Source organism: Rhineura floridana, chromosome 19 (genome assembly GCF_030035675.1).
Source record: "Rhineura floridana isolate rRhiFlo1 chromosome 19, rRhiFlo1.hap2, whole genome shotgun sequence".
NCBI classification, from domain to species: Eukaryota; Metazoa; Chordata; class Lepidosauria; order Squamata; family Rhineuridae; genus Rhineura; species Rhineura floridana.
This window is the reverse complement of record NC_084498.1, coordinates 27,406,867-27,432,417: the sequence shown is the minus strand read 5'-3', so window position 1 is coordinate 27,432,417 and position 25,551 is coordinate 27,406,867. Positions and strand designations below refer to the sequence as shown.

Below are 25,551 nucleotides of genomic sequence, written 5' to 3'. Positions count from 1 at the left end.
TACTTGTTTTAAAGAAAGCACTGGTTCCTCTGAGTGACAATATAATTTCATTTTATTTATTTTAACACACTGCTGGTTAAAACTGCCAGTCAGTAGATTTCAGAACATTTCCCTCAAACCACACATCCTGGGAGAAAAAAAACCCCAACATTTTTTTTTTAAAAAAAACCCAACTAAATGTACCAAAAAATTTTAGGGGAGAAATTAACTCAGAACAACTCATTCATACCCGTTCAATTTCCCCAGGAAAGGAAAAAAGTCATTTTGCAAACCAATGCAATCAGACATAGACATCTGTGCTTTTCACCCTTTGCCCAAGATTGATATTAAAATGCACACCAATTTTTTTTAAAAGAACCACTGCAAATGATTAGACACAGAAAGCAAGAGACAGTTTAGAAACACCTTCCTCCTTCAAAATCAGGAATTAACTTTGAAGTTACAGATGAAGAATTACCAGTAAGGGAATGGATTCCACCCAGCCTAGCCTTGTAATCTTCAAGCTTACACCTGGCTCATCCTAAGTGCCCAGGAGATCAGCTGCTTGAAAGCACATTGGTGCCTCATTAGCAAGCACGGGCAGGGATCCAAGGCATGGGAGCAGGGGAAATGAACCAGACCCAAAGTATACAACTAGTACCAGGCATCTGAAAACTGGGTTTTTGCAGGAGTTCAAAGTTGCCACCTGTTTTAATGTTGATAAGAATTATCACCTGACGCCAAGCTTAAGAAGCCTTGGACGGTGTCGAACTTTGACCCTTCTTGCTTAGGAAGCGAAGAAAAACAAAAGACGGGCCCTTCCCCTGGAGAAACTGAAAAAAATCTCTCAACAAGGCACTCCCTTAAAGGCACCCGAAGGATCACTTCTGACATCAACGTGAAAGCACAGAACCATCCCAGGGTGTTTTCAGTAAAGCAGGACAAAAATAGTCCTTATGTCAGCTGCACTCCGATTCAAGATAATTCGTTTTTATCAGATGCAAGAGCAACTTGGGAGGCTCAAGCACACCAAACAGCATCAAACACCCACTGAATGAAGGAATGTGCATCCTTTGAAAACCTCCCCAGCTGGCCCCACAGACCTTTACCCCTCCTTCCCACCTATCTCCCCTTCCATCACCCGCCTCTTCTTCAGCTGTGGCAGAGCAAGGGGTAAACCTCAGGGAGTGGTGCAATCCGCCCCATGAATTCTGGAAGAAGAGTGCAGTCAAGGATACCTCTAGAATTCTGGGTGAGATTTCCTGTGTTACTAGGCCCCTGCAAAGCAGCCTCCAAGGGGGACTGACTGTGAGGAGACGGTTTCTAACCCTTCCTTAAACTGCAGACAACATTCACATGATTTCCTCCTCCACGAGAGAGATCTTCTGCAAGAGAGTCAAGGTGCCAAGACATACAAGCATCCTTGAGAGGGTAGAAAGCACTTCAGCTTGTTTAAATAAAGCACTTGCTCTGTTTGGCTGGGGCGGGGGGAGAGGGGGGGAGAAGACAGTAATAAAATGAAAGCATCTTATCAACATTGACCCTTGCTGAGCAGGCAACGCATATGCAAAACCCCATTAAAGAATCCTTCCTCTCTGAAACTATTACTCTAATATATAGGTAGAAGTATCTCCCCAGTGATGGAGGACATTCTACCCCAACCTGCTGCGATGGGAGATGTAGTCCAAAACATCTGGAGCACAGTAGGTTGACAAAGGCTGCTCTAAACTAATACCACCAATTGCCCTCATGATGGAATGGGTTATGGGTTGCTGCAACAGTAAACATACCCACCCTCTCCTTTAAACTAAGGTCAGGAAGTGCCACACCCAAGACAATAATAGCTTATTTACTAAAACTTCCTCTTGTCCCCCACTAAGGAAAAGAGAACATTTGCACGTCCCAACACTATTTTGGCCCTGCAAGCTTATTAACAAGTTGTTACTGAAGAACCAACAGAGCTCCAATCTGCATCTAACACTTTCCCATCAGGCATTGGAAGAGTCTCAGCTGCAAGGATCATGGGTTGGTTTTACCCTCACACTTCACAGATGTCCAGACCAACTCTTTTGTTCCCTGGTCAAACAGACACAAGAGCAAACCTCCTTCAGAAGCTCCAGCCTTTTCTCTTTAGAATATTGGAACCAGGCCACCAGATCCAGCAGCTTCCTCACTTTTTTTCTCTGGAGGCCTGTTCATGGTGCATTGAAGAGGGTTCTCTCTCAACCCAAACCATGATTGCACCATGACCTCAAACAATATAGGGAAAACATGCTCCCCATCACCTTCCCGGTACCGAGAGAGTGTATGCTCGCTTGGAAAATGTGCCTGACAGGAGTCTGAAACTACTCCAGAAAAGAGTGAACTTACACTGCTGTGTCCCAGCAGAGGAGAGGGCTTGTGGACCAACTGCTCTGCGAGGACATACCATGTGTGAAGGAGGTGGTCTTGGGCACTTTCACACCATGGGGTGAGGAAAGCCCACTGCCTTGAAGCACTTGGCGTCAGCATTAGATCACTTGGCAGGCAGGGACTAGACCTCTGGTTCTCTTCTACCCTGTCCTGGCAACACAAGACTCCAACATGACAGCAGAGTCCTAATCAGTACCAGCCTTTGCCAACCTGGGGCCTTCGAGATGTTTTGGACTACAATTCCCATCAGTCCCAGCCAGCATGGCCAATGGTCAGGGATGATGGGAATTGTACTACAAAACATGTGGAGGGCACCAGGTTGGAGAAAGCTGCTCTTGAGTCATGTAGGAGGCCTAAAAATTCCGTAACAAGTTTTTTCCTTATGATCTGTGATAGCCTTCGCCAATCTGGTGCCCTCCAGATTATTTGTGGAGTACAAGCTCCCATCAGTTGTGCTGGTTGGGGCTGATGGGAGTTGCAGTCCAAAACATCTGGAGGGCACCATGTTGTGGAAGGCTGCTCCCGAGTTATACCAACAAGAGTTCCAAATTTAGATGGCTTTGGGGAGGGCAACCTGGCAGGCCTGTCTCCGGCTCACTTGCGTTGTCCAGCTACAGACGAAAGGAAGCCCAAGGCCTCAAAGGGCTTTAAGCTGTGCTTCCCTGCACTTTGCAGAGCAGGAAAATGTTCATCTCAAAGGAGACAGCATTCATGACCATCCTACACATTTTTTTTAAAGAGGTAAGAGAAGTTCCTTAAAACAGAAGCTTCTTTACAAATAAAGCCTGTTCTCATCTCACTACCTGAAAATATAAAGGCACAAAAAACACATATACATAAGATTCAGCTTTGGCATTCCTCCAGTTACCACCTGCAATGTCCTCCAAAGATAAAAAGAAAGCGGCGGCTCCCTCTTGCATACCAGACAAGGACAGAAGCTGCCAGGCTGGCTTGTCACCGTCAAAGCAGCCAAATGCAAAAGGGCAAGGTCTTAGCGCAGCTCTTTCTCTCGGCGCATCGAAGTAGGGGCTCAGATCTTGCCTTGCACCCAAACCTTTTGTTAGGCAGCCACAGGAGTAGAGGGTGCCTTTCTGGATAAAAGGAAGTCAGACACCAGTTAATTCTCCATACCCCAAGCACCAGGCTCAGAAATTGAGAATCTCAGCCTTCTTTCTCACTGAATTTTTTAGAATGAGAGAGCTTTTAAATTAGCCAGCAGCACGAGCGCTGCTGTTACATGGCCTTTAACAAACTTCAAAATTTAAGGGGAAAGAAATGAAATCACAGCAGTTTCCTCACAGAATGTGAGTGCTCTTGCGGCAGGGGCCCATCTGACTGCCCCACCAAATCCTGCTGTAGTAAAGACACAGCTCAAGTGCTTGGCCATACCTTGTATCGGACTCTTTTCCTCTAGGGACTAATAAATCTCTAATGAGGCAGATGGAAACATGGACATCATTAGTATTCACCAGGGCCCTCAAAGCAAGGAGAGAAAAGGGGGTGGAACTGGGGTTGCAAGATTCTATAGGGTAGCACAGTCTTCCCCCAGTTGTCCCTCCAGATGTTTTGGACTATGGCTGGGCTGGCTAGGGCTGATGGGAGTGGTGGTCCAAAACATATGGAGGGCACCAGGTTGGGGAAGGCTGGCATAGCACCTGGCGCTAGCAATGAATCACCTGGCAGGCAGAGGACTCTCTGCACAGATCTCTTCTCCCCGCCATCCTTCTGCTCGAACCCTGTCCTAGCTGCAGTGCGTGACGGGAACACTGCGCTTCCCATACTCTAGCCAGAGCTCCTGCACAACTTCACCCTGCCTCAGACCTCAAGAGGACACAAGGTGCCCAGCCTGGGAACGGACTTCTGCAATTCTAAAGGACTTCATCACGTACTAGCGATTTTGTTTATTTGTCAAACCCAATCTAGTCTCAAAATAAGCAAAGCTGTGAAAAAAGGCAACAGTTATTTAAAGCTGAAGGACCGTAAGAGACGAACAGCATAAGGACAAGCGCGGCCACCTGCACCCACAGCCACGCAGCTAAGCTCACGTACCACCTGCCTGCTGTGAGTAGTAGACTAAGCCAGCCAGACTCGGCCGGGGCTGAGCAGCTTCCATATCAAACCCATCAAGAGAGCTGAGACTGAAACAACACAGTGCTTCCCCCCTGCTCCGTAAAGCAAGGTCTAGAGCAGGTGTGGGGAACCTTTGGCCCTCCAGATGTTGCTCAACTACAATTCCCATCAGCCCCAGCAAGGATGGCCAATGGTCAGAGATAATGGGAATTTTAGTTACATCTAGAGAGCCAAAGGTTCTTTACACATGCTCTAGAGCACCCTTTCCCAACCAGTGTGCCTCCAGATGTTGTGGGCCCACAACTCCCATCTTTCCTGACCATTGGCAATGCTGGCTGAGGCTGATGGGAGTTGTGGTCCAACAACATCTGGAGGCACACTGGTTGGGAAAGGCTGGGCTAGAGCCAGCCGGGAGAAGGAGAGGCACTGCAGCGGGACAGCCAGCCTCCAAGCCCAGGGATTACACCGACATCTCTGCCAGCATTTGCAGTGTGCTTAGAGGAGGTGCAGGAACGAAAAACACAAGAACCGGGCAGGCAGGGTGGGCTGGGGGAGAAGTGCTCGCTCTGGGACCAAAGACGCGGGAGGGGTCTGGATGCAGGCAGACTTCCTTTTGAGAGATGCACCTCAGGGTTGGGTGGAGGCACTGGAAGCATCTGGTGGAGTTGAACACATTTATTAGCCATGTGAAACCAAAGGCCCTTTTCAGACACGATTTATCCAACAGGACTGTACCTGGGGAGAAATCAGCAGGGGGGCCTTGAGAGACACACACGCCCTAACTGTGGAACATATGATAAGTTATAGGAACAAGCTTCAGCATTCTAAAGAGGGGACAAAGCATGCCACACGTGGCTTAGCATCCCCAAACAGGGCCACTTTTGTCAAGAGCAGCAGAATAGTAATGGTATGCAAAAAAACCCCACATACTGCTACATTCTCAAGTGGCATTTGGAACCATGTAAGGAAATGCCAGGAAGTTTACTATGTGTGTGTGTGTGTGGAGGGGAATTAAGGTCCAGGGAAGAGGGCAATGAAGAGGTGGCTGTCTGGATCAGCCACAGAGGACAGCGTGCGGGCTGGTGACACCAGGAGAAAGAGTGTCTGCAGAGAAGGGTGGGAGGGGCTCCAGCCCGGCCAGTTGCTCTCACCAAGTGATGTCCAATTTGCAACAACAGCTGTGCAAAAGCCTCCATCGTGCAGGAGACAAATGGCAACGCCTGCTCCTTTAAGCCAGTATTTGGAGACGCGCTCTGTGTTTTGTTTCCTCGCACCCTCAGGTGACCAGTGACAGGCCTTGCTCCAGGCTGTGTTCACCCCTCCCTCACACTCAGACTGCCATTCTCTCTGCAATTACAGTAACAGAAAACCAGAAAGAAAGCCGGAATAACTCACTGTGCAGACTCAGAATTCTCTGTTTTCACCTTAGGTGGGGGAGAATCAAAGAGGCCCCGATAAGCAGGTGTCTCTGAAAGAGGACCACAATCCAGGTCAGTTCCATAGCTCCCTCCTCTACGACAAAAAGCAACAACTAGCATCCCGTTCAACCACATTCGGAAACCCTCAACAAAATGAGGAGGGGGATGCCAACTTGGCTGACCCTTTCAGTGTGCCGCAGATATTCTGGCAGCCTGGGCTTTGCCACCTTCCAGTCTATGTTTCTTGGGATGGTGGCTCTTTGCTTTAAGGGCTGCTTCAGAGTGTTAAGACTGCTCTCCTGGAAGGAAGGAAAAAACAGCACATTGTGGCCAGCAGAGCTAGTGAAACTGACATGCACCTGATCATTCAAAAACAACACTGGCACTTGGGTTTTCAAGTCCATTAAAAAAAAAAGGCATGCATAAGCTAAAGCATGTCGAGGAGGTCCAAGGGCAGGGAGCAAAGTTGTGTCAGATCTCCCTGCGCTGGAGCTCTTGAACAAAGGAAAAGATGCTCTTTGTGGCTCAGAAGGTGGCAAGTCTCCTGGCACAAGGGAGAACAAAAGGGCACCAGGGAAAACTGAGGTCTCTGACAATCCCCTACATCTCCCCCCAAAGCTCCAACCTCTACGTACCAGGTTCTCAACAAGGTGACATGCACAAGGGAGGGGAGAGGTCCTGAGCATCAGACCACTGTATGTGTGTGTGTTTGGGTGTGTGTGTAAGAATACAGAGGGACACTTAAAGCAACAACGGACAGGAGTAGGGGAGAAAATCCCCAAGGACAAGCCAAGGGGAACACGGAATCATTCACAGACACACAAAGGGTTCTGTGTCAAGAAATGGCATGACAAGCAAGGAAACTACCCGCCTGCCTGAGGCTGGGCCCTTTCCAAGGGGAGCGGTCAGATGCTACAGTGACCACGGAAAGAACATTTCTCTCAGACACGGCAGCTGAACCAGACCAACTTGTTCTCCTTGCTCCTGTAACCAAAGGCTTTTTACACAACCAGCAAGGGAGAGCCTTTTTTCTCTTTCAGAACAGAAAGGAAGTACCATGGGTTGAGTTACAAACTTTCCAGCAGGTGTTAAGAAAGCCAGCCTATTCCCCCTCCAGCAGTTCTAGCGCAAACATGAATTATTCCAGCCAAGGATGTGCAGTGGCTTAAGCCAACGTTTGGAGACGTGCCCTCCCAGTTTCATTCTCCTCCTCCCCCCTGCCTTGATTCCACCAGGAAAACAGCCCATCAGTATCTTAAAACCAGAAGCATCCAGGTTTTGCTTTCAAGACTCTCTGGACCACAAGGGTGGCAACTCAGCGCACATCTGGGTGGGATCCAGGGGTTGCCAAGGTGGTGCCTGCTGCTGCTTCTGCTGGGGGGGGGGAAAGGAGGTCTCCTCCAAAGAGGGTGGTGCAAAATCACCCTTTATAGTACCTGCTGCTCCTTAACAAACCTTCTATTAAATTACGAGAAACCGAAACAGCCTCCACGTTTGGTCCGACTCCTCCCCTCAGGCCTGCAGCCAGCCCTGCAGTCTTGTCTCTCACAGCCTGCACAGGCAGAAGAGGGTAGGAATGAAGACACCAAAGGCCACTAAGATAGGGAACATGAGGCTGCTGTTGTCCGAGGCATAGGGGTTTGGTGTGCGGGGGCCTGACTGGACCCGGTTCTTATTGGCCTGCTTTTTAGTGCTGGAGCCTTCTTCATACTCCTCGTCCTCTTCCTCCTCCTCTTTTTTCTCCAGGCCTGGATGGGGCTGCAACTTTGGAACATCTGTGGGAGTGAAGAGAAGAAGAGCCAGGGTCTGTGATACGCACAGAATAAAGTCAGGAAACTGGCGGCATTTGGATTTGAGGTTAAGCGTCCCATAAAAACATTCCCTGCGTCCAGGAAAACTGCCCCATCTCGAGCAGGGAACCTTCCCTGCTTCCCGAAAGTATTCCAAGTCCTGCAAAAGCTGAAGCATTGCCCTCCAAACCAGTTAACACTGAACCATGTCATTTATTCTAAGCACAGAGATCAGAGTTTGTTGGTGCAACATTTGATCGGAGTGTGTGTGTGTGTGTGCAGAGGCTCATGTACAGAGCACTGGTCCAGGCCAGAGAATGCTCTGCAGGAAACAGTGGGAGACAGGGAGAGCCCTGCTGGACCACATCAAAGGCCTGACTAGTCCAGCATCTGATGCCCCATGACAGCCACCGACACCTCTTGGGAGTCCCAACAGCAAAAGCTGCTCCCCAGCCAGTGCTACTCAGAGTACAGCAAGTCTCTAGCAGGGGCAAGGAGAAGGGGCTGCTCCAGGGCCTTGTAATGCCCATCTGGGCCTGGCAACACTCAGACGGGGGGGAATTCATGGGGCTCATATAAGCCAGTGACACCAGCTGGCAGTGAAACCAGCTAGAGGGAGCAGCTGCAAAAACATACTCCAGAGGTGGAAAGATGCAAGATTGTCCTATGATCACCAGTGAAATGCAGGACGCTGGATCGGACGGGCCGTAGCTCAACGGTAGAGCAACTGCCTTGCATGCAAAAGGACCCAAGTTCAATCTCCGGCGGCATCTCCAGGTAGGGCTCAGAATGTCCCCTCTCAGAAACCCTGGAGAGCCGCTGCCAGTCAGTGCAGCCAGTACTGAGCTAGATGGCCTGTCCTCAGTGTAAGGCAGCTTGCCTTTGTTCCTATGAGAGAGTCATGGATGGGGTCTAAGGGACGGACTGGGTCTTACTTGGGCAAAATCCAGACCCTCCTGTTTGGTTGCCTGCAGTAACAGATAAGGCATCTGGGCTACCAGGCGGGAGAGTGGGAATCAGAGGGATTATTAGGAAACTCACCATCCACTGTTCCCCGGAGGACATATAGTGCACAGACTTTTGGATTATCATAGTACCCCTGTAAGGAAGAAAGCAGAGGTGAGTGTCACCCTCTACCAGCAGCTCCAGAACAGCCTACACTTCCTAACCATTTACTGATTTTCTCTAGTATCACACAGCCTTTAATACGATTTCTGATCACAGACACAAGAAGGGAAACAAGAGATCACAAAATGGCCATAATTAAGGTGCCATCAGGAAGGGGGCTAAATCCGTTTCCTCCCCTGGCAACCCCTCATCCGTCAGAATCAAACCTGCTCTTCCCCAAGCCTCATCCTGGGGAGTCTCTTCAGACTGCACTACACAATGCAGTGGGGCATTGTAACGGAGGGGTGGGGGTGCTTAGCAAAAGTAAGGAACGAATGAGTCTTCCCAATCCACAGAACCAATACAGAACCAAACTCCTCTTGCCTACCTCTGCAACGGGGGGGGGGAAGAGGGGCAACCTCAAAGCCAGGGCCTCTCGTTACCTTGACAAACTCAATGTTGAGCTTCCCTGTGAATGTTGAAACCTCTCCCTGGACACTCAGCTTCCCCTTCTTGATGCTGATCGGGATAATCTCGTCATGGGCTGTGCTGTGCCCAACTCGGTCGAAGATGTCCAAGTCCTTCACCACCACGTGACCGTTCAAGCGCACATCAAAAACCTTTGTGGGGGCAGAAGACAAGAATGGAGAGGAATCAGGCCTGTCTGGCTGAGCGGAAGGCGTGGCTGACACGCCTGAGGAGGGGAGGACCAGCAGCACGCGACTGGCTCCAAAAAGCCACCTGCCACTTGCGACTGCAAGGGGATGGGAGGGCAAGCTGGCCTGGACAGGGAGGGCGGTTTTCGTGCACGTTTTCAGGCTACACAGACTTCTCAGGTGGAAAGGAAGCTGCTCTCTTTCCATACTGCCTAATGAAGAATCCTCGGTAACTCAAAAGCATGCACGCTGTGCCATGGACAGATCACGCACTGAGAGGAACGCTGCCTTCCTGCATTAGGAGAGAGTGAGCCAAGAGCTGGCGCTCATTTCCAAGCAGAAAGGCAACATCCTTCGCTGGCAAAGTAAGCAAAACAAGAAACTTGTGTTGTCGCTTGTAAGAGAGGCCTCAAGCATATGGCAGGGTGAGGAAGGGCCGGAGCTCAGCGGCAGAACCTCTAGCGGAGGCAAGGGGAAGCTGGAGGAGGGGAGGGGCTGCCCAGGGCCTTGTAATGACCATCTGGGCCTGGCAACAGTCAGGCTGGGCAAGATTAGCTGGGCTTATATAAGCCCATGGCCACCAGCTAGCAGTGCAACCAGCTGGAGAGGGTAGCTGCAAAAACACTCTTCAGAGCTGAAAAGACACAAGATTGCCCTAGGATCACCAGTGCAATGCAGGACATCGGATAGGAAAGGTTGTAGCTCAGTGGGAGGGCGCCTGCTTGGCATGCAGAAGGTCCCAGGTTCAATCCCCAACAGCGTCTCCCTGCCTGGAGCCCTAGAGAGGCACTGCTGCCAGTCAGTGTAGCCGATACTGAGCTAGATGGACCAGGGCCTGACTCCGCATCCAGGCGGCTTCCTCTGTCCCTATGACAAAGGATGGTGAACCAATGGTGACAGCGACTTCCCCATTAGGCAGTCCCTACCCCTCCAAAAGAGCACATTCCCACCCTCGGTGTGTGGCTCCAGGATACTTAATTGCAGAGGAAAACATTCATTCTGTTGCAACCTGGAAGGGCGAAGGAGAGCCCCCCCCCCCCATGGAACGTGCACTCAAGGCCAGTTGCCCTTTACGCCGGTACCTGCTGGCCTCTGGTGCCTTTCAAACGTGTCCACTCGCACAAACAGAGGCACCAGGGCAACTCCCAGCCCAACCACAGACGGGTATTTCCCAGTGGAGTCCTTCCAGAAGGCGGCCCATGATACCTTCTGCTGGGATTGTGCGAAGTAGACCTCGGCAAACTTCAGCACGAGCACGTAGTCACCCTCCTCTTTGATGGGGACCTCGTAGCCAAAGGTCTCCTCGTTGTAGCGCTCAGTCTGGTAGAGAATCTGATCCTCAGGGTTGGATCGCAAGATTGGCAGCTTCATGCCGTAATCGGAGGCTGGGTTCAAAAAATAAGATAAAATAGAATGGTAGCATTCTCAAAAATACTTTGCAGAGAGTTTACCTTTGTGTGACCACTGCCCTGGGCTCTCCCCCCCCACACCTCTGGCTACTCACCTGCCCCTCACCTGGGGAAGGGCCAGAGGCCCTATCAGGTGACCCCAGCTCCTCTCCCCCCCCATTCAGAATTTTCATGGAAGAACCCCTGATCAGAGGGCAGATCTGGTGGCCATCACACGCCAGGAAAAAAAAGTACATGAGGGGTGGGAACCCCAGGCCGAGGGGCCAAATGTAGTCCTTTGCACCCCTCTCTGACCCTCGGGGCTCATTCCAAGACAGGCTCTTCACTGTCCCTGCTCTGGACCTTCGAGGGCTCCTACCCGGCTGGAGCGTGTCCTTGAACTGTGACAAGGCCTCTTGCATGCCTGGATACAGAGAGCTGCAGGTGCATCGGAACCACTGACTTTTGCCTGGCTGGCACGTAGCCTACTGTATAATGGTAAGAGTCACATATGCTGCTCTGCCCCCTTTCACCCGACCACCACTGGCATGTGGGCCCCAGAAAGTTGCTTACAGCCATTGAGTTGGGAGTTTCCCCACTCCTCTGGACTATGTCACACACCTGTGTATGTGGCTTGACTTCTCATGACTGCATAACACTGGCTGAAATAGAGGCGAACACACAAGCTGGCTCCTTTGCGTGAGCATGTTCTGTCTGCAGAATTTAGGCTGCCCTCGCTGACTCACACATGCAAGCCTCATTTAATGCTGCAATCCTCAAGAGACAAGTATGCGTTTCTGTGAACCAGCTCTTTTTGGGGACCATCCACTGAAGTTTCACTTGGTCCTGTCACAGGAATGCCCATTTTCATTACGTGTTCCTCTTCAAAAAGGTGATTTTTGAACCGCTGGTTGATGAAGAGCAGACCAAAAGTTTTCAAACCATTTTGACACGACAAGACCACAGAGATACCCATTTCACTTTGTTTTGCAGGGCTGTGGATTCCTGCTGGGTTCTCTTACTGGATTGGGGGGGGGGAGGGAACCAGGAGGTGAAAGCTTTTACACACAACACAAGGGGCCTCAGACAACTGTACTTTAGGGAAATTCCAAGTACTTTGAAGAAATTGCATTAGACTGCCCACATTTATAACTTCATGATTAAATGCCTAGGCCTACATTATCACTGCCAAACAGAAGCTTTAAATTTGTTATGCTTCCACAAAAGTCTTTGCAATTCCCATAAGAAAATGTAAAGGCTACCAACACCCCAACCAAAGAGGCTGTCTGTTGTGTGACTGCCAGATTTGTTGCTCTAGTCTGGCCTCCTTCCCATCAGCTTCCTCTGAGGGACAGACCATTCTGCTGAACCCCTGAACTGGGAGTGACTGAACGATCCATAGACTTCCAAGTGCAGATACCCCACAATCACCTCCTTCAGAGGAGGCTGCCCACTGTATCTCTGCACAAATCAGTAAAAGAGGGGTTGGGCTCCTCTGAGGGCTATGGGAGTGCTTACTGTTTCATTCTAGAAGTAATGCTTTCCAGATGAAAGAGCAAAGCATGCTTTAATTTGGGGGGAGGGGAATAAGAGAGATGCCTCAACCAACAGAAGTTTGAGAAAGGCTAGGAGGGAGAAACAGAGAACACAGCCTGCATACAAGCCTAGCAGTGAGAATGGGAACAGAATCAGAAAAGACACTCAAGGAGCAACCAAATACAACTCTCCCAAAGAAAGCCCATATGAATGAGAGGAACTTAAAACCAGCTGCCCCCCACCCACCCAGCAGCGTGGTATAGATTGCTGCGTGAGCAAAATGGCTCCACAGCAGCACTCCCTGCTCTCTCTCCCTGCCCCCCACATGCATCTGTGCTACTTATGGCTAACAGAAGCAAAGGGGGTGAGGAAGGGTAGATCACCCACAAAAGGAAGAACATCCAAGTCGTCCCCCCCACAAAGAAAGACTGGCTTACTCACGAGATTTTTGCTTCTGCCAACTACAGGTTAACAGTAGAGGACCAAAGCAAATTCCTCTCGGCAATTCCAGATACAACCTGCAGAGACCCACTGTTTCCAGAGAGGGCCAAGAAGCGGCCTCAGTGGAGGCACAGCATCCCCTGTCATGGACCTGTGAAGGGGGCTGACCCCACGTGCAACACCTGCCTAGCAACACAAATGGTTCCCAGTCCTGTGGCAGTTGTTCCCTCCCTCCCACCCACCCCACAGTGCTCTAGAAACCAACGCATTGGTGGTTTGGGTTATTTTAGCTACCAGGAAGGGGGCGCTCAGAACCAGCCAAAGAGCAGCTGCAGTGGATGTTTCGTCCCCTCCAAGCACCTGGGGAAACACGCTCATGGCAGGCTGTGGCTCAGTGGCAGCGCCCCGCCGTGCATGGAGAAAGGTCCATGTTCAACCCCCACTGGCATCTCCAGGTGGGGCTGGGAGGGACCCCTGCCTGGCATCCTGGAGAGCCGCTGCCAGTCAGTGTAGACAGTACTGAGCTAGCTGAACCCATGGGCCTGGCTCGGTATAATGCTACTTTCTATGTTTCTATGTACAGTAAGCCCAACATTGGGGGAAGAAACCTCCGCTCGCCATCACAAAGCAGCAGAAACCACGTAGGGCCTGGAGCGAAGGGTTTCTCAACCTTCCACCGAAATCACTTTATACTTGTCCAGCTGTGGCTCCCAAGCAGCAAAGACGCCTGATCATCTCATACTACAACAAGGGTGGAAAGCGCAGAGAGTTCTTGTTAAAAGGAGAGGCTACAAGGTTTAAGCCAGCCTGCCTCATTGCCCAGTGCCCTCCAGGTGTCTGGGGCTAGAGCTCTCACTGTACTCCGCATCATACAGCCATGCTGGCTGAGGCTAATGAGAGCTGTAGCTCAAAACATCTGGAGGGCCCCAAGTTGGGGAAGGCTGGTTTAAGCAGTTAGAACAGCTGATTAAAAAAATTATTTATGACTAAAATTAACACACAGATACATATTTTATATGCTTATAAAAACAGAAGCGGGCATGCACCACCTTAAGGCACTGCCTCCCCCGGCCCGCAGTAATGCCTTTTGTGTCTCTTTTTAGGTATAACATACCTGTGCACCACCAAAAAACAAAATATGCTTCTTGCTTCAGAGACAGTGTTTACGCTTGTATGAAATTGAAAAATCAGTTGACTAGAACTAATCTGATTAATTGACCAACATTTTAGCAGCAGTCTTCTTTAAAGGGCAATTACATATGACTGACGTTTCACCCACACTGAGGAAGGTGTGCAGCGAACCCTGTGAGGGAATGAACTGCAGAAACCCAACAGAGAGGCCCCCCTGTGTGATGCCCCCCTGTATGATGCAGTGGGAGGACTGGCCTTGGATAGAGGAAATCTATATTCAAGTCCCTGCCCAAATCTTCCTGGGTGACCTTAGGCCAGTTATTCCCAAATGATGTGCTGAGAGAAATTATGCAACTAATTAAAGTTTGCACTGCAAGCTCATAAGAACAGCCTACTGGATCAGGCCAGTGGCCCATCTAGCACAGCATCAAAGTCCCCAAAGAAAGAAGAGGCTGCCTGCTGTATCCCTGCATGATGTATTGGTCTGGTCTTGCCTGTTCCCAACTAAACTATGCTGGGGGTGGGGGAGCTACTGTATAATTTAATCCCAATGCTGATGCTCCATAAATGTGCTCATCCTCAGAAGGATTCATCTAGGACTCTTGAGCAGCCCAGAACAAATGCTGCTCTAGGCTGTTCCAAGGGTAGATAAACCTTGCCCTCTCACACTCCATAAATAAACTGTTTCGAGCATAAAGAGGGAAACGGGGCTCAGATTTTCATTCAGGAAAAAGCATGCCTCAGCCTTCACAAGTGGAAAGAGTGCTGTTGCCAAGGTTCAGTCCTTGAATATGCAAAGCACTAAAGCAGGTGTAGGGAACCTTTGGCCCTCCAAATGTTGCTGAACTACAACTCCCATCATCCCTGGCCATTGGCCATACTTGCTGGGGCTGATGGGAGTTGCAGTTCAGATCATCTGGAGGGCCAAAGGTCCCCCACATGGCACTAAAGAGAGAGAGGAAAATGCCCACTGAGTACATGCAGAGTAATTTACTCCAGCCCAATGGATATAAAGAGGAACCTGCCAGATCAGACCGAAGGCCTATCTAGTCCAGCATCCTGTTCCCACGGTGGCTGACAGATGCCTCTATGGGAAGCCCACAATCAGGACCTGAGGGCAACAGCACTCTCCCCGCTTGCAATTCGCAGCAACCGGTACTCGGGCAGACTGCCTCCCACAGTGGAAAGAGAGCATTGCCATTGTGGCTAGCAGCCACTGACACTTTTATTCTGCATGAATTTGTCTAAGCCTCTTTTGAAGCCATCCAAGTTGGTGACCAAGCCAGTGACCACTGGGAGCGATAACTATGCACTGTGTGAAGAAATATGTTTTTGTCTGTTCTGAATCTTCCAACATTCAGCTGCATTGGATGTCCCAGAGTTCTAGCATTATGAGTTTTTCTCCCTATCTACTTTCTCCAGGCCATGCATAATTGTAAACCGTATCATGTTCTCCCCTTACCTGACTTTTTTCTAAACTATAAAACCATTCTAGAACTGTCTTCACATGGGAGTAGCTCCAACCCTTTATAATTTTGGCTGCCCTTTTCTGGATTTTTTTCAGCTCTACAATATCCTTTTTGAGGTGCAGCAAACAGAAGTGTACACAGTATTCAAAATGCGCAATCAGAATTTGACTTCCTAAGAAATTTTGCTTTTGCTTGTAAGAAATTGTTTCTAGCCCTTGTTTTTTTCCAGAGCAATTTGAAAGGAAGCAGGCAGGCTGTACTTGCAAGAAAAAAAATAAACCTTCAGGGCAGTAATACAGCTACTGAAGTTAAGCAACACCTGTACTAACAGACATGGTTCTAACTGAAACATCTGGATTTTACTTGGTGTTAAGATCATTCGATAAGAAGATATGAAGCTTTTGCAATATGACCCCAAGGGAGGGATGCTACAAATCATCAAAATCACATCAAATAATTTTAAAGTTGGAACAGGATCCAGGAGGTCATCTAGTCCAACCCCATGCTCAGTACAGGAATCTTGTAGCAGCAGCATCCCAGACACCCATCCAGTCTCTGCTTACACACTTTCACCACCACCTCCCAAGGCAGCCTGTTCCACTGTCAAACAGCTTTTACTGTTGGAAAGTTTCTCCTGAAGTACAGCACAAATCTTCTTTGAAATTTCCACCCATGAGCTACTCCCGAGCAAAACGTTGAGCAAGGGAGAACAAAGCCACTGGAAGACTAGAGGCATGACTGCAGCTTACAATCTGTGTTGCACAATCACAGAGTTCGTTAAGACAAGGTTTTCCCCACCATGCTTCCCAGTCACTCCTGGTGAGAAGACAGACAACCACGCACCACAGTGATGTTGCAAAGCACTTGACGTTTCCCTGAAGAAGGAGTCTACCTCCCAGCTTAGATCACGTGGGCTACCTGATAATTTGCAGATACAGAAGCCAACAGCCAGCAAAAGCCAAGAGTTTGGATTAGGCACAGGAAAATAACTGCAGCCAAGCCAGAGATAAAGCAACATGCACCTTGGTCAAATTAACACGGATAACAAACTCCTGGATAAAAGACTATGAACATGAGGCGCTCTCTTTAAAAACCTGAGTAACGACTTAACACGTGCTACTTGCCACCACCTCCGCAGCCAGGGAAATCAAGGGACAAGCACAGCACAGAAGGAAAAAGAAAAAGTTAATAATAAATAAATAAAATGAAGAAGAAAGAAAAGTGATTGGGGCCTTCTTATAATGAATGTTTCTAAATGTGAGCAACTTCTGGCTTACTGTAACTGCAAACGGCTCCCAAGTAAAGCACCTGAAACCTTTGTGGAACTCATTTTAGTCAGGGCCAACAGCCACCATCATGCATCCTAACCTGCCGAGTCTCTATGGAAGCTGACCCCACCCTCTCGTGCACCAACCAGAACAGAAACAGGCCACATGCTCAAGTGCCTGCTCCCCACACATTGGCAGTTCACCAGTCATAAGCAGAAGAGGCAGATTAGAAAGAGCTCTCAGGACTTGAGACGGGAGGGGGGATGCTCCTCAAAGGCACAAAGTGCAGCCACAAGAGGTGCCAACGTAGCGTGAATGTAGAAAGAAATCTGGATGGAAAGAAGGAGGGGGCAGGAAGCAAGGGAAGCAGGAAAAAGAGAGAACAGGGAAGCATGGTCAGTCCTGAGTGAAGGAAGGGAAAAACGAAGGAGGCCCTCGTGGTAAGGAGGAGGGGGACAGCAGGAGCCAGTTGTCAAGGTCACAAGAAAAGGGTTACCCTGGACAGGTTTTCATCCCCCTTCCTACACAGAGCAGCAAGATGGAAAAAAGTTCTGCTGCTTAAATTTCTGGCTGCAAGCGGCGTGAGAATTGGAATTCACAACGTGATGACAGCATGGCAGTGGTGGGGGGATGCTGTGAATGCAGATAAGGGGAGAGGAGAAGTGGCAAGTGGAATAAACAGACAGCCTGGAGGAAAAAAGTTGGGAGGGAATAGGCAGGAGGCAAGCCTGGAGGTCCAGAGTGTGAATAACCTGAGGCAGGGACGGTCTTTTTGAAAAATAAATCTGTAAGCTGCTCAGAGAGCTTTTTCAGCTGGAAAGTGGGGTAAAAATGCTTTCAAAAATAAAAACAGAGACAAAAGGACAATACTATATTCTAGAGTAAAGGAAACTGGGGCTCATACAGCTAATAATATGCTTATTTAGCATTTAACTCAATGTTTTGAAGTATTTAAGTACTACACCCCCATTCTCTCTGTAACCCCCGCAACAACTCTGTAAAGTAGGCCATCATCCCAATTTTGCAGTTGGGCTGGAATGGAAGAGAGTGACTGTGCAACAGAGGGTGGTTTGCCTAGCAACCCAAAGAGCTCATTGCCAAGGCAGCATATGAAGTGGGGACTTCCCAGTTCCCACTCTCAGCCTCAACAGCAGCATTCAACTATTAATGGCCACCACTGTAACACACACTAACAAAAACGGTCACATAATTCCCTTTAGCCACAGCTTTGTCACTTCTTCTTCTTCAGTGCTTCTTCCCCAGTTGATGCTGCCAATTCATGTTAACAAGCACAGAGGTTGTATTTGGCACCTTACTGCTGCTAATGAGCGACAATGCTGAGGCGAGGCAAGAGCATGACTTTCTTACTCCAGTGGAAGGGAGTCTAAGGAAAGAAAGGGCTGGATGGCCCTTAATTGTTGTAAACTGCCCAGAGAGCTTCGGCTATGGGGCGGTATACAAATGTAATAAATAAGAACAAGAAGAAAGGAAGAAGCAGACATGCTGGGCAAATAACATAAGGCCAAGACTAGAGGCCGCCTCATTCAGCATTCTGTCTCCAAATCAGCTACAAGAGGTCTCAGGAAGGTCTTGCACAGAGTATGAAAAGGACAGCCACTCTGCATCATTGCTGTTCGCAGATACAGCTCCCAACAGCATAGCCATGCCCTCACCAGCCCCAGCACCATAAGATTGTGCTGATTGGGAATGATGGGCATTGCAGCCCAAAGCTTCTGGAGGGCACCAGGTTGTCAAAGGCTGCATTGTGTTAGAAGAAGCCCTCCTTACTCTAAACCTACCTGCCAACAGATTCCACAGACAACTCCAAATTCTAGCACCAAAGGAGAAGAAAACTTTCTACACACCTCGTGTAATTTTATAAGCTCCTAGGTCTTCAACTAGAGGATCAGGAACCTGCGGGTCTGATCCAAGGTGGGTGACAACAGGAGCACTACCCCCATGCAAATATAAAGTAACAAAATTAGTAAGTGTATGTCTAGGTTAAAGAGGAATCCTGGGCCTTCAGCCCTCACAGCAGATGCCCTAAGTAGAGCTGGTGAGCAGGATGTGGCCTTCCCCCATAGTCGTTCACCCCCACCATCACGTACATGGACCCTGTACATTATACGTTAAACTATCACAGTTAAACTCTTGATACGTTAAACTATCACAGCCAACAGACTATCTAACACCCCACACACAGGAAAACCTGTAAAATGACACCACCTAAGGCAGCTTTCCCCAACTGAAGCAGTGTGCAGGCGCTCCAGACATTTTGGACTACAGCTCCCTGCTGCTGGCTGATGGGAGTTGTAGTCCAAGACCATCTGGACTGGAGACTCCCCCCTCAGCCGTTGGGAGACGTAGGCTACTTAAAGGCAGCCTCCATGTGCACGGGTAGTACACCTGATGGCGAAGGGGAAGGCTGCTGTCCCTCCCGCCCGCCCGCCCGCACTCTTGTGGCAGGGAGTTCCACAGGCGGCCCAGGCCCAGGGTCTCTCACCTCGCCCCACACGGCCCTCGAGGGGGTCCTTCCGGAAGTGTACGCCGTGGACGTCCACATGGGCCTCCCCGCCGGCGTTCACGGCCCAGATCACGTTCTCCGCCAGGCCGGCCCCTTCCACGGCGAGAGGCGGCGGCGGGAGCAGCAGGAGTAGCAGCAGCGCCGGGAGGAGGAAGGCGGAGGCGGCCGCGAGAGGAGGCCCGCCGGCCCTGACCACCACCACCGCCGCCTCAGCCGCCACCATCTCGGGCTCCGCCCTGGCACCTCAGCTCGGCAATGGCCCAGGTCCGGTCCCGCCGCGGCCTCAGCCCCCAGCGCCGCCGCCGCGGTGCCTCCCGCTCATGCCTCCCGCCTCACCCGCCGACTCGGACTCAGCCTCAAGGGGGCACCCTAACACGCTAGCCTTTGCCGGCTGCCCGCGACGCTGGCCAATCGCCGCGCTGCGTGGCGGGCCCGCGCCTCGCCGTTGGCTGCCGGGTCCCCGCTATTTGCATATCGGCAGGGCGCGCGCGCGGGGAAAAAAAGAGAGGAAGGAGCAAGTTGCGTTGAGAGCGCAAGTCGGCTGACTGACTTCCAGCATTGGGCCAGGATGGCGCGGTTGGGGCGTACCGCTTGTAATGGTACGGAGGGGAGTCTCGTCATCGTCGTCACCACCACCACCTCGGCGCGCGCTCCCCGCCTTCTCGTGGCACATTCCACCTCGAGATGGTGTCGTCCGTTTATTAACATGGCGGAAGTAATTTGCTTTCTGCTTGTTTTTTTTTTCTGGAACGTCTAAACTCTCTGTGGGTTTTTATACAAGATGGATGAGGAGGAGAAATGGGCTTACCGCTTCTCCTTGCAACCGCTTGCTTAGGATGATCCCTTAAGAATTCTCCCCCCTTCTCAGCGTGGTGGTAAAAGCCCAGGACTGACCAATCACAAAGCTACAGCGCGGCTGCTTGAGCGCGATGAATTATGGGGGATCATGCCGGGAGAAAGCCGGAAGCTGGTGCTTTGGTTCGCGCAGGCCTAGTGGTAGTCATGGTAACCGACTCCGTTCCTCGAGTAGGGGCGGGGTCATTACTTGCAACCTGTTTTCTTATAATCCTTCCAGATGGAGAAGGCGAGGAGGAAGAACAATGTCAGCCTAATTTCAGTTCAGTCTGTGGGTTGTCGTGAAACACATGAAGGCTTAATAAAGAAAAGGGCGCTCCTAGCACGTGCAGAGTGTCTTCCTTTCCATCACCCCCAGTGATAAGAGTGTCGCGCTTTTTCAGATCTCTGCGCCCATCGCCTCCCTATGGAGACATCATATCCTTCGCGGGAGCAAGCGCCCCGTGTGCCATCCAGCATCGCAAAGAAGATATTATTATTTGCACACAATATTAGAATGCCAGTTTTCAACCATAATGGCTTTCAGATTGGTTGCTCAAAATAAAATCAGCCAGCGTGGCATAGCGGGTTTTATAGTCTTTGCTCTAGGTGCAAGGACCTTTGGGGCTGGTCACAGGGTAAAAAAAGAAACATCAGAAAGAATAATTAGACATTAGAACTATTTTTAAAAGAACACAGGACATTCCATTTAGTGGGAGTAATGCCCATTGAATTCAGTGGGGCTTTCTTCTGAGTAGGCATGGCTAGGATTGCTCTGTAAGACTGGAATCCTATACCCCCGTACCTGGGAGTAAGTCTCAGTGACTTCAATGGGGCTTCATTGTTAGGCAGGGAGTGAGGCCTGTTGAAGACATACATGGGATTGCTGTGAAAATTAGCCAGATAATGCATATAGAGGATCAGGCCTCCAGAAGAGGCCGCCTTCTGGAACTGAGCTGGGAGCTTGCCTGAGGGGGTTAGGTTACATTATTTTCCACAGCGCAGGTGCCACGGAGAAAAATGCCTTGCTCCTTGCCACCATCCTTTTTATAATTGCAGGACCAGAAAAGGGCCTTGGCAGAACAAGAAAGGCCCTACTGGATGAGGCCAGAGAAACTTTAATGGTTCACAGGTGGAGGCCAATGGTAAGGTAACTGTCCTCAATAGGTCATTTTCTTCTGTGTAAACTGGGAGCTTCCACAGCACGGTCTGAATACTTATGCAAGCAACATGCTTCAGTTTTTTATGTTTCTTACAAACATTTCCCAACATAAAACCAATGTCACAATAGTTGATTTTGAGTTTCAGTGTTTCAAAATAAAGTATCATACAGAACAAAATCACAATGTACCATTTGTAATTCAGTAATATGAGAGCATTGGTCAGGAGTCTGATTCCTTTTGCAAGGTGCTATATTTCTGCCATCTCTGGATAAGCAGCCTTCAACTACAAAGAGGTGTTTGATCTTTGGCTTGGCTCTACACTCTGCAGTAAATTGTTCAGCCGTGTTTCCAAAGTCCATGTGGAACAATGTAAAAGCTGAGTCACTTCAATGAAAGGAAGCATTCACAAGGGCCAAAGCATTTATAATGAACCTCCATAGGGCAGGTTGGGGGGCTGGGAGAGAGAAGGGAAGAGTCCCTAATCTAACTTTTGTATCAAGTGAATTTGGTCATCCCGTGCTAGTAATGCACAGACTGGCTGCTAGGTGGAGATGTGGAGTTGCATATACTGCTAAATTGCTTCATGCCCACTGCAGATTTTGGAGGAAAGACTTTTATTTAGTGATTGCTCGTTGAAATATTATATTTTTGAAAACAATTAAGCTGTCTCCACAGATGATGCTCCCAAAGCCAGCTTGCATACCCTAGTAAATAGTATGTGCAGCAAAAGCTACATTTTGGGATGTGGGAAATGCTTCAGTGCTGCAAACACCTCCAGATTCACTCGGATCCAGGTACAATGTTAGATGGTCAAAACAATACTCCTACCAGATTGAGGGAGGTCTACAGTGTGAGGCAGGTGTGGGACACCAGTCATGGTAGCAGAGTGGAAGACCAATAGATCTAATCTTCCAGGTTACAACCTGGAGGTATTATGCATCCAGCAGGAGGTGCTGAATTGGCTCCAGTTAGCAGAGTCGGGGAGAGATTTTAGGCCTTCGGGGGATTCCACAGAGGCTATGTGAAATGTTGCTTGAAAGGCAGCCATGGCACGGCTGGTCCAGCCACCATCTTTGTGGGAAACTAGGAGTGGAGGAATCTCTCCATTTCAGTTTCTTGTTTTTCCAAATCTTAAAGATCAGTTCTCCACATTTCTGCATCAGTTTGCAATTTTTAAAGAAAAGTCCTAATGAAAATTCATCCACATTTTAGTGTGAATTTCTCTTGCAATTTCCCCTGAACGACTGTTTTTGCAAGCAATTTCCCCTATAATGCATTTTTGTGTGTTATTGTCACTGATACATACATTTGTGTGTATACTTTTTCTCCTAATATACACAGTTTTGTTTGGAGAACTGCATTGCAAAAAAATATGAAGTGCGGATTTTGAAGGATAATTGCACTTTGGTTTGTGTATTGTTTCAGGAAATGCAAATTAGGGAGTTTTGCATTAAAATGTGTACCAAACCGAATGTCTCCCCCCCCCCACTGGAAACTAACATTCAGAGACACACACACACTCCTCTGAACGTGAAGGCTCTACTTAGTTATCAGGGCTAATACCATACAGGATAGCCCTCCCCAACCTGGTGCCCTCAGATCCCATCATCCCTAACCACTGGCCCTGCTGGCTGGGGTTGATGGGAGTTGGAGTACATCTGGAGTACTCCAGTTGGGGAAGGCTGATAGAGGAGGAGGCGGCTAGAGCTAATGCTTTCCCATTAAATGGCTGCCTAAAGGAAACCCTATTAAGTCTGGGGTCCCAAATTTCCAAGCTGCACAGCCACATGCGGCACATTGGTGAAGACACAATAAATGTGGGCAAGCCAAGCTAGTCCAGAGACATGGTGCTTGCGCGCAAAGTGATGTGCTTGGGCGGGCCCTTGTTCCACTTGCATATTGGCTGCAGGGTGACTTGGAATCTCTCCCAGAACTGGCTGGGAGATGAAAGTGGAGGAATTATCCCTGCAATGAGAGTATTACATTGAAGGTTTAATCCCCAAACCTGTCTGTACAAGAAAACATTCTCTTCCTTGCTGAATTTGGCTTTCTGAGGGACAACGTTATGCCGAGAAAGGCATCCTGCAGGAGGGGGATAGAGCAACCCTGCCCCCTCCTAGCTGACATATTCCCATTTTTGCAAAGCTGGCCCGATAATATTGATCTTGGGCAAGGACAATCTCCTGAGGAGGACAGGGTGGCTGTATCTCCAACTAATGTGAACAGTGTATTAGGAGAGCATTTCCTTGAATGCACGCAGACCCAGGTTCAGCCCACGGCGTCAGCAGCTAGCCTGCCTGAGACCATGGAGAGTTGCTGGCAGTGAGAGAAGAGCAGCCTTCGCCAACCTGGTGCCTGCCAGATGTTTTGGACTACGATTCCCATCAGTCCCAGCCAGCATGGTCAATGGTCAGGGATGATGGGAGCTACAGAGAGGGCCCTCCTGGCAGTTCCCCTGCCTTCCAAAGCTCATGGTGGTGGCTGCACAGGGGAAGGCATTCTCTGAGGTGCCCCTAAATTGTGGAACTCCCCACAGAGATGCATCTGGCTCCTTCACTGTACAGCTTTTGTCCTATGCTGAAGACGCACCTCTTTACCCTGGCCTTTGAGACTTGAGATGTGTATATTTTAGGACACAGCCTATTTTTGTGATTGCAATTAAAATGTAAATGCACTGCTTTCAAGTCAATTCTGACTTATGGCGACCCTATTAACAGGGTTTTCATGAGGCTGAGAGGCAGTGACTGGCCCAAGGTCACCCACTCAAGCTTCATGGCTATGTGGGGATTCGAACCCTGGTCTCCCAGGTCGTAGTCCAACACCTTAACCACTACACCACACTGGCTCTAGATTGCAATTAAAACAGTCTTTAATGTTGCTTTTTAAATTGTTGTGGCCCACCCTGGGACCCTAGGATGAAGGGCAGGTAATAAATCAAATGATTATTAACAATAATTGTAATACATCTGGAGAGCAGACCATGCTATGCGAGATGGGCCAACGACCTGCACCAGGAGAAGGCTGTTTCAAGGCCGGTATAAGAGCTGCAAGGCTTATCTTCAGTCAACTGGAAGTGACACCCTTTCTTTTTTCAGTCATTGTGCATCAGCAAGAGTCAGTAGGCAGAGAAGGAATCTATGGTGCATTTAGAACACCAGAAACTGTCTGGATACTTCCATCTTGTCAGCAGTTTCTTAGAAAATGGTAACAAATGTGAGCCGGGAGCATCTTACCTGCAAGACTGGGATTTTTAGTTTGGAAAGAAAAGACCCGGGAGCTCCTCAATCCACATCGTAGTAGGTTTAGAGGCATGTCATCTTTTTGCCTAGGGCAGCAGCAGGGCCAGCGTCAAGCATTGGCATGTTCAGGCACCTATCCAGGGCCCACACCCCAAGCAGGGGGCCTGTTGACAAGAGCTCCCCTAGATCTGCTCCTCCCCTCCACCCTTGCAACCTGCTTGCTTGTTCATCCACTTGTCGCTCTGACCCAGACAACGGTGGTGGTGAGAAGGAGGACCGGTAGATGCCCCTGCCTGCTTGCTCACGGCTGCACAAAGGAAGAGGAGCTGGAGCCGCTGGTGGTGATGGGGAGGCATGGAGGGGGTCTGGCCTGAGGGCCCTCAAAACCTGAAGCCAACACTGGTGACTTCAACCTCTTCAGGTCTAGCAGGACCCACCAAGCCTGCATTTGGGGACTCGCTTCTTCATTTGTATGGAGATAGCGCTGCTGCTGTGACCCCTTGTAGGTCAGGCTGTGACCCCAAAGTGGGTCCCAATCCATCAGCTGAGGATCGGTGGGCCAGGACGGATCTCATGCTTGTCAGATCTCCTTTGGTTTTTTAGAAGCCCAAGGTCCATCATCCAGAGGCAGATTTGGGGTAACATACAGTTACAATTGAGGATCTGGGTGCCTTGAGGCACATCCTGAGCCTCAGAATCAGTTTTCAGCATCAAAACTGAACTGAGCTTCCAGCCAGGAGTCCACTTGTGGTTAACTCTCTCTCTCTCTCTCTCTCTCTCTCTCTCTCTCTCTCTCTCTCTCTCTCTCTCTCTCTCTCTCTCTCTCTCTCTCACACACACACACACACACACACACACACACACACACACACACACACACACACACACACACACACACACCATTTAAGGCACATGATGTCCCCCCAAAAATTGTTTATTAAGGGTGCTGGAAATTGCAGCTTTTTTAGGGGGTAAAATGCAATTCCCAGGATTCTTTGGGGGAAGACACATGCTTTAAATGTATGGGGTGTATGTTGATTTCAGCAGCCTAACTGAGGTGGGGAAAGGTCAATTTATGGGCCCCCTTCCCTACTTTGATTGTTCCCTTTTCTTGTATGTATGTTCC

General features: G+C 49.5%; 1 protein-coding gene across 2 annotated transcripts; it reads right to left on the bottom strand.

Moving 5' to 3' along the window:
- Positions 1–34: 34 nt before the first annotated feature.
- On the bottom strand, positions 35–20,097 carry MLEC (malectin). 2 transcript variants are annotated; one of them, XM_061602575.1, is made up of 5 exons: positions 19,998–20,097; positions 10,639–10,817; positions 9,220–9,396; positions 8,711–8,768; positions 35–7,654 (listed from the first exon to the last, which is right to left on the bottom strand). In XM_061602575.1, exons 2-5 carry the CDS (start codon positions 10,801–10,803, stop codon positions 7,425–7,427), a joined length of 630 nt encoding a protein of 209 aa, XP_061458559.1. In that variant the 5' UTR covers positions 10,804–10,817; positions 19,998–20,097; the 3' UTR covers positions 35–7,424. The 2 variants fall into 2 exon arrangements, with proteins under 2 accessions (XP_061458559.1, XP_061458558.1); XM_061602574.1 differs by lacking the exon at positions 19,998–20,097 and adding an exon at positions 19,169–19,623.
- Positions 20,098–25,551: the final 5,454 nt, after the last annotated feature.

Bases quoted from the DNA above. Each gene is read 5' to 3' on its own strand.
- MLEC (XM_061602574.1), bottom strand. From the start codon at position 19,412: ATGGTGGCGGCTGAGGCGGCGGTGGTGGTGGTCAGGGCCGGCGGGCCT. The intron at 9,397-10,638 runs GTATCATGGGCC...GCCCCCACAAAG, and splicing joins TCGCACAATCCCAGCAGAAG to GTTTTTGATGTGCGCTTGAA. The intron at 8,769-9,219 runs GTAACGAGAGGC...TCTTCCTTACAG, and splicing joins TCAACATTGAGTTTGTCAAG to GGGTACTATGATAATCCAAA.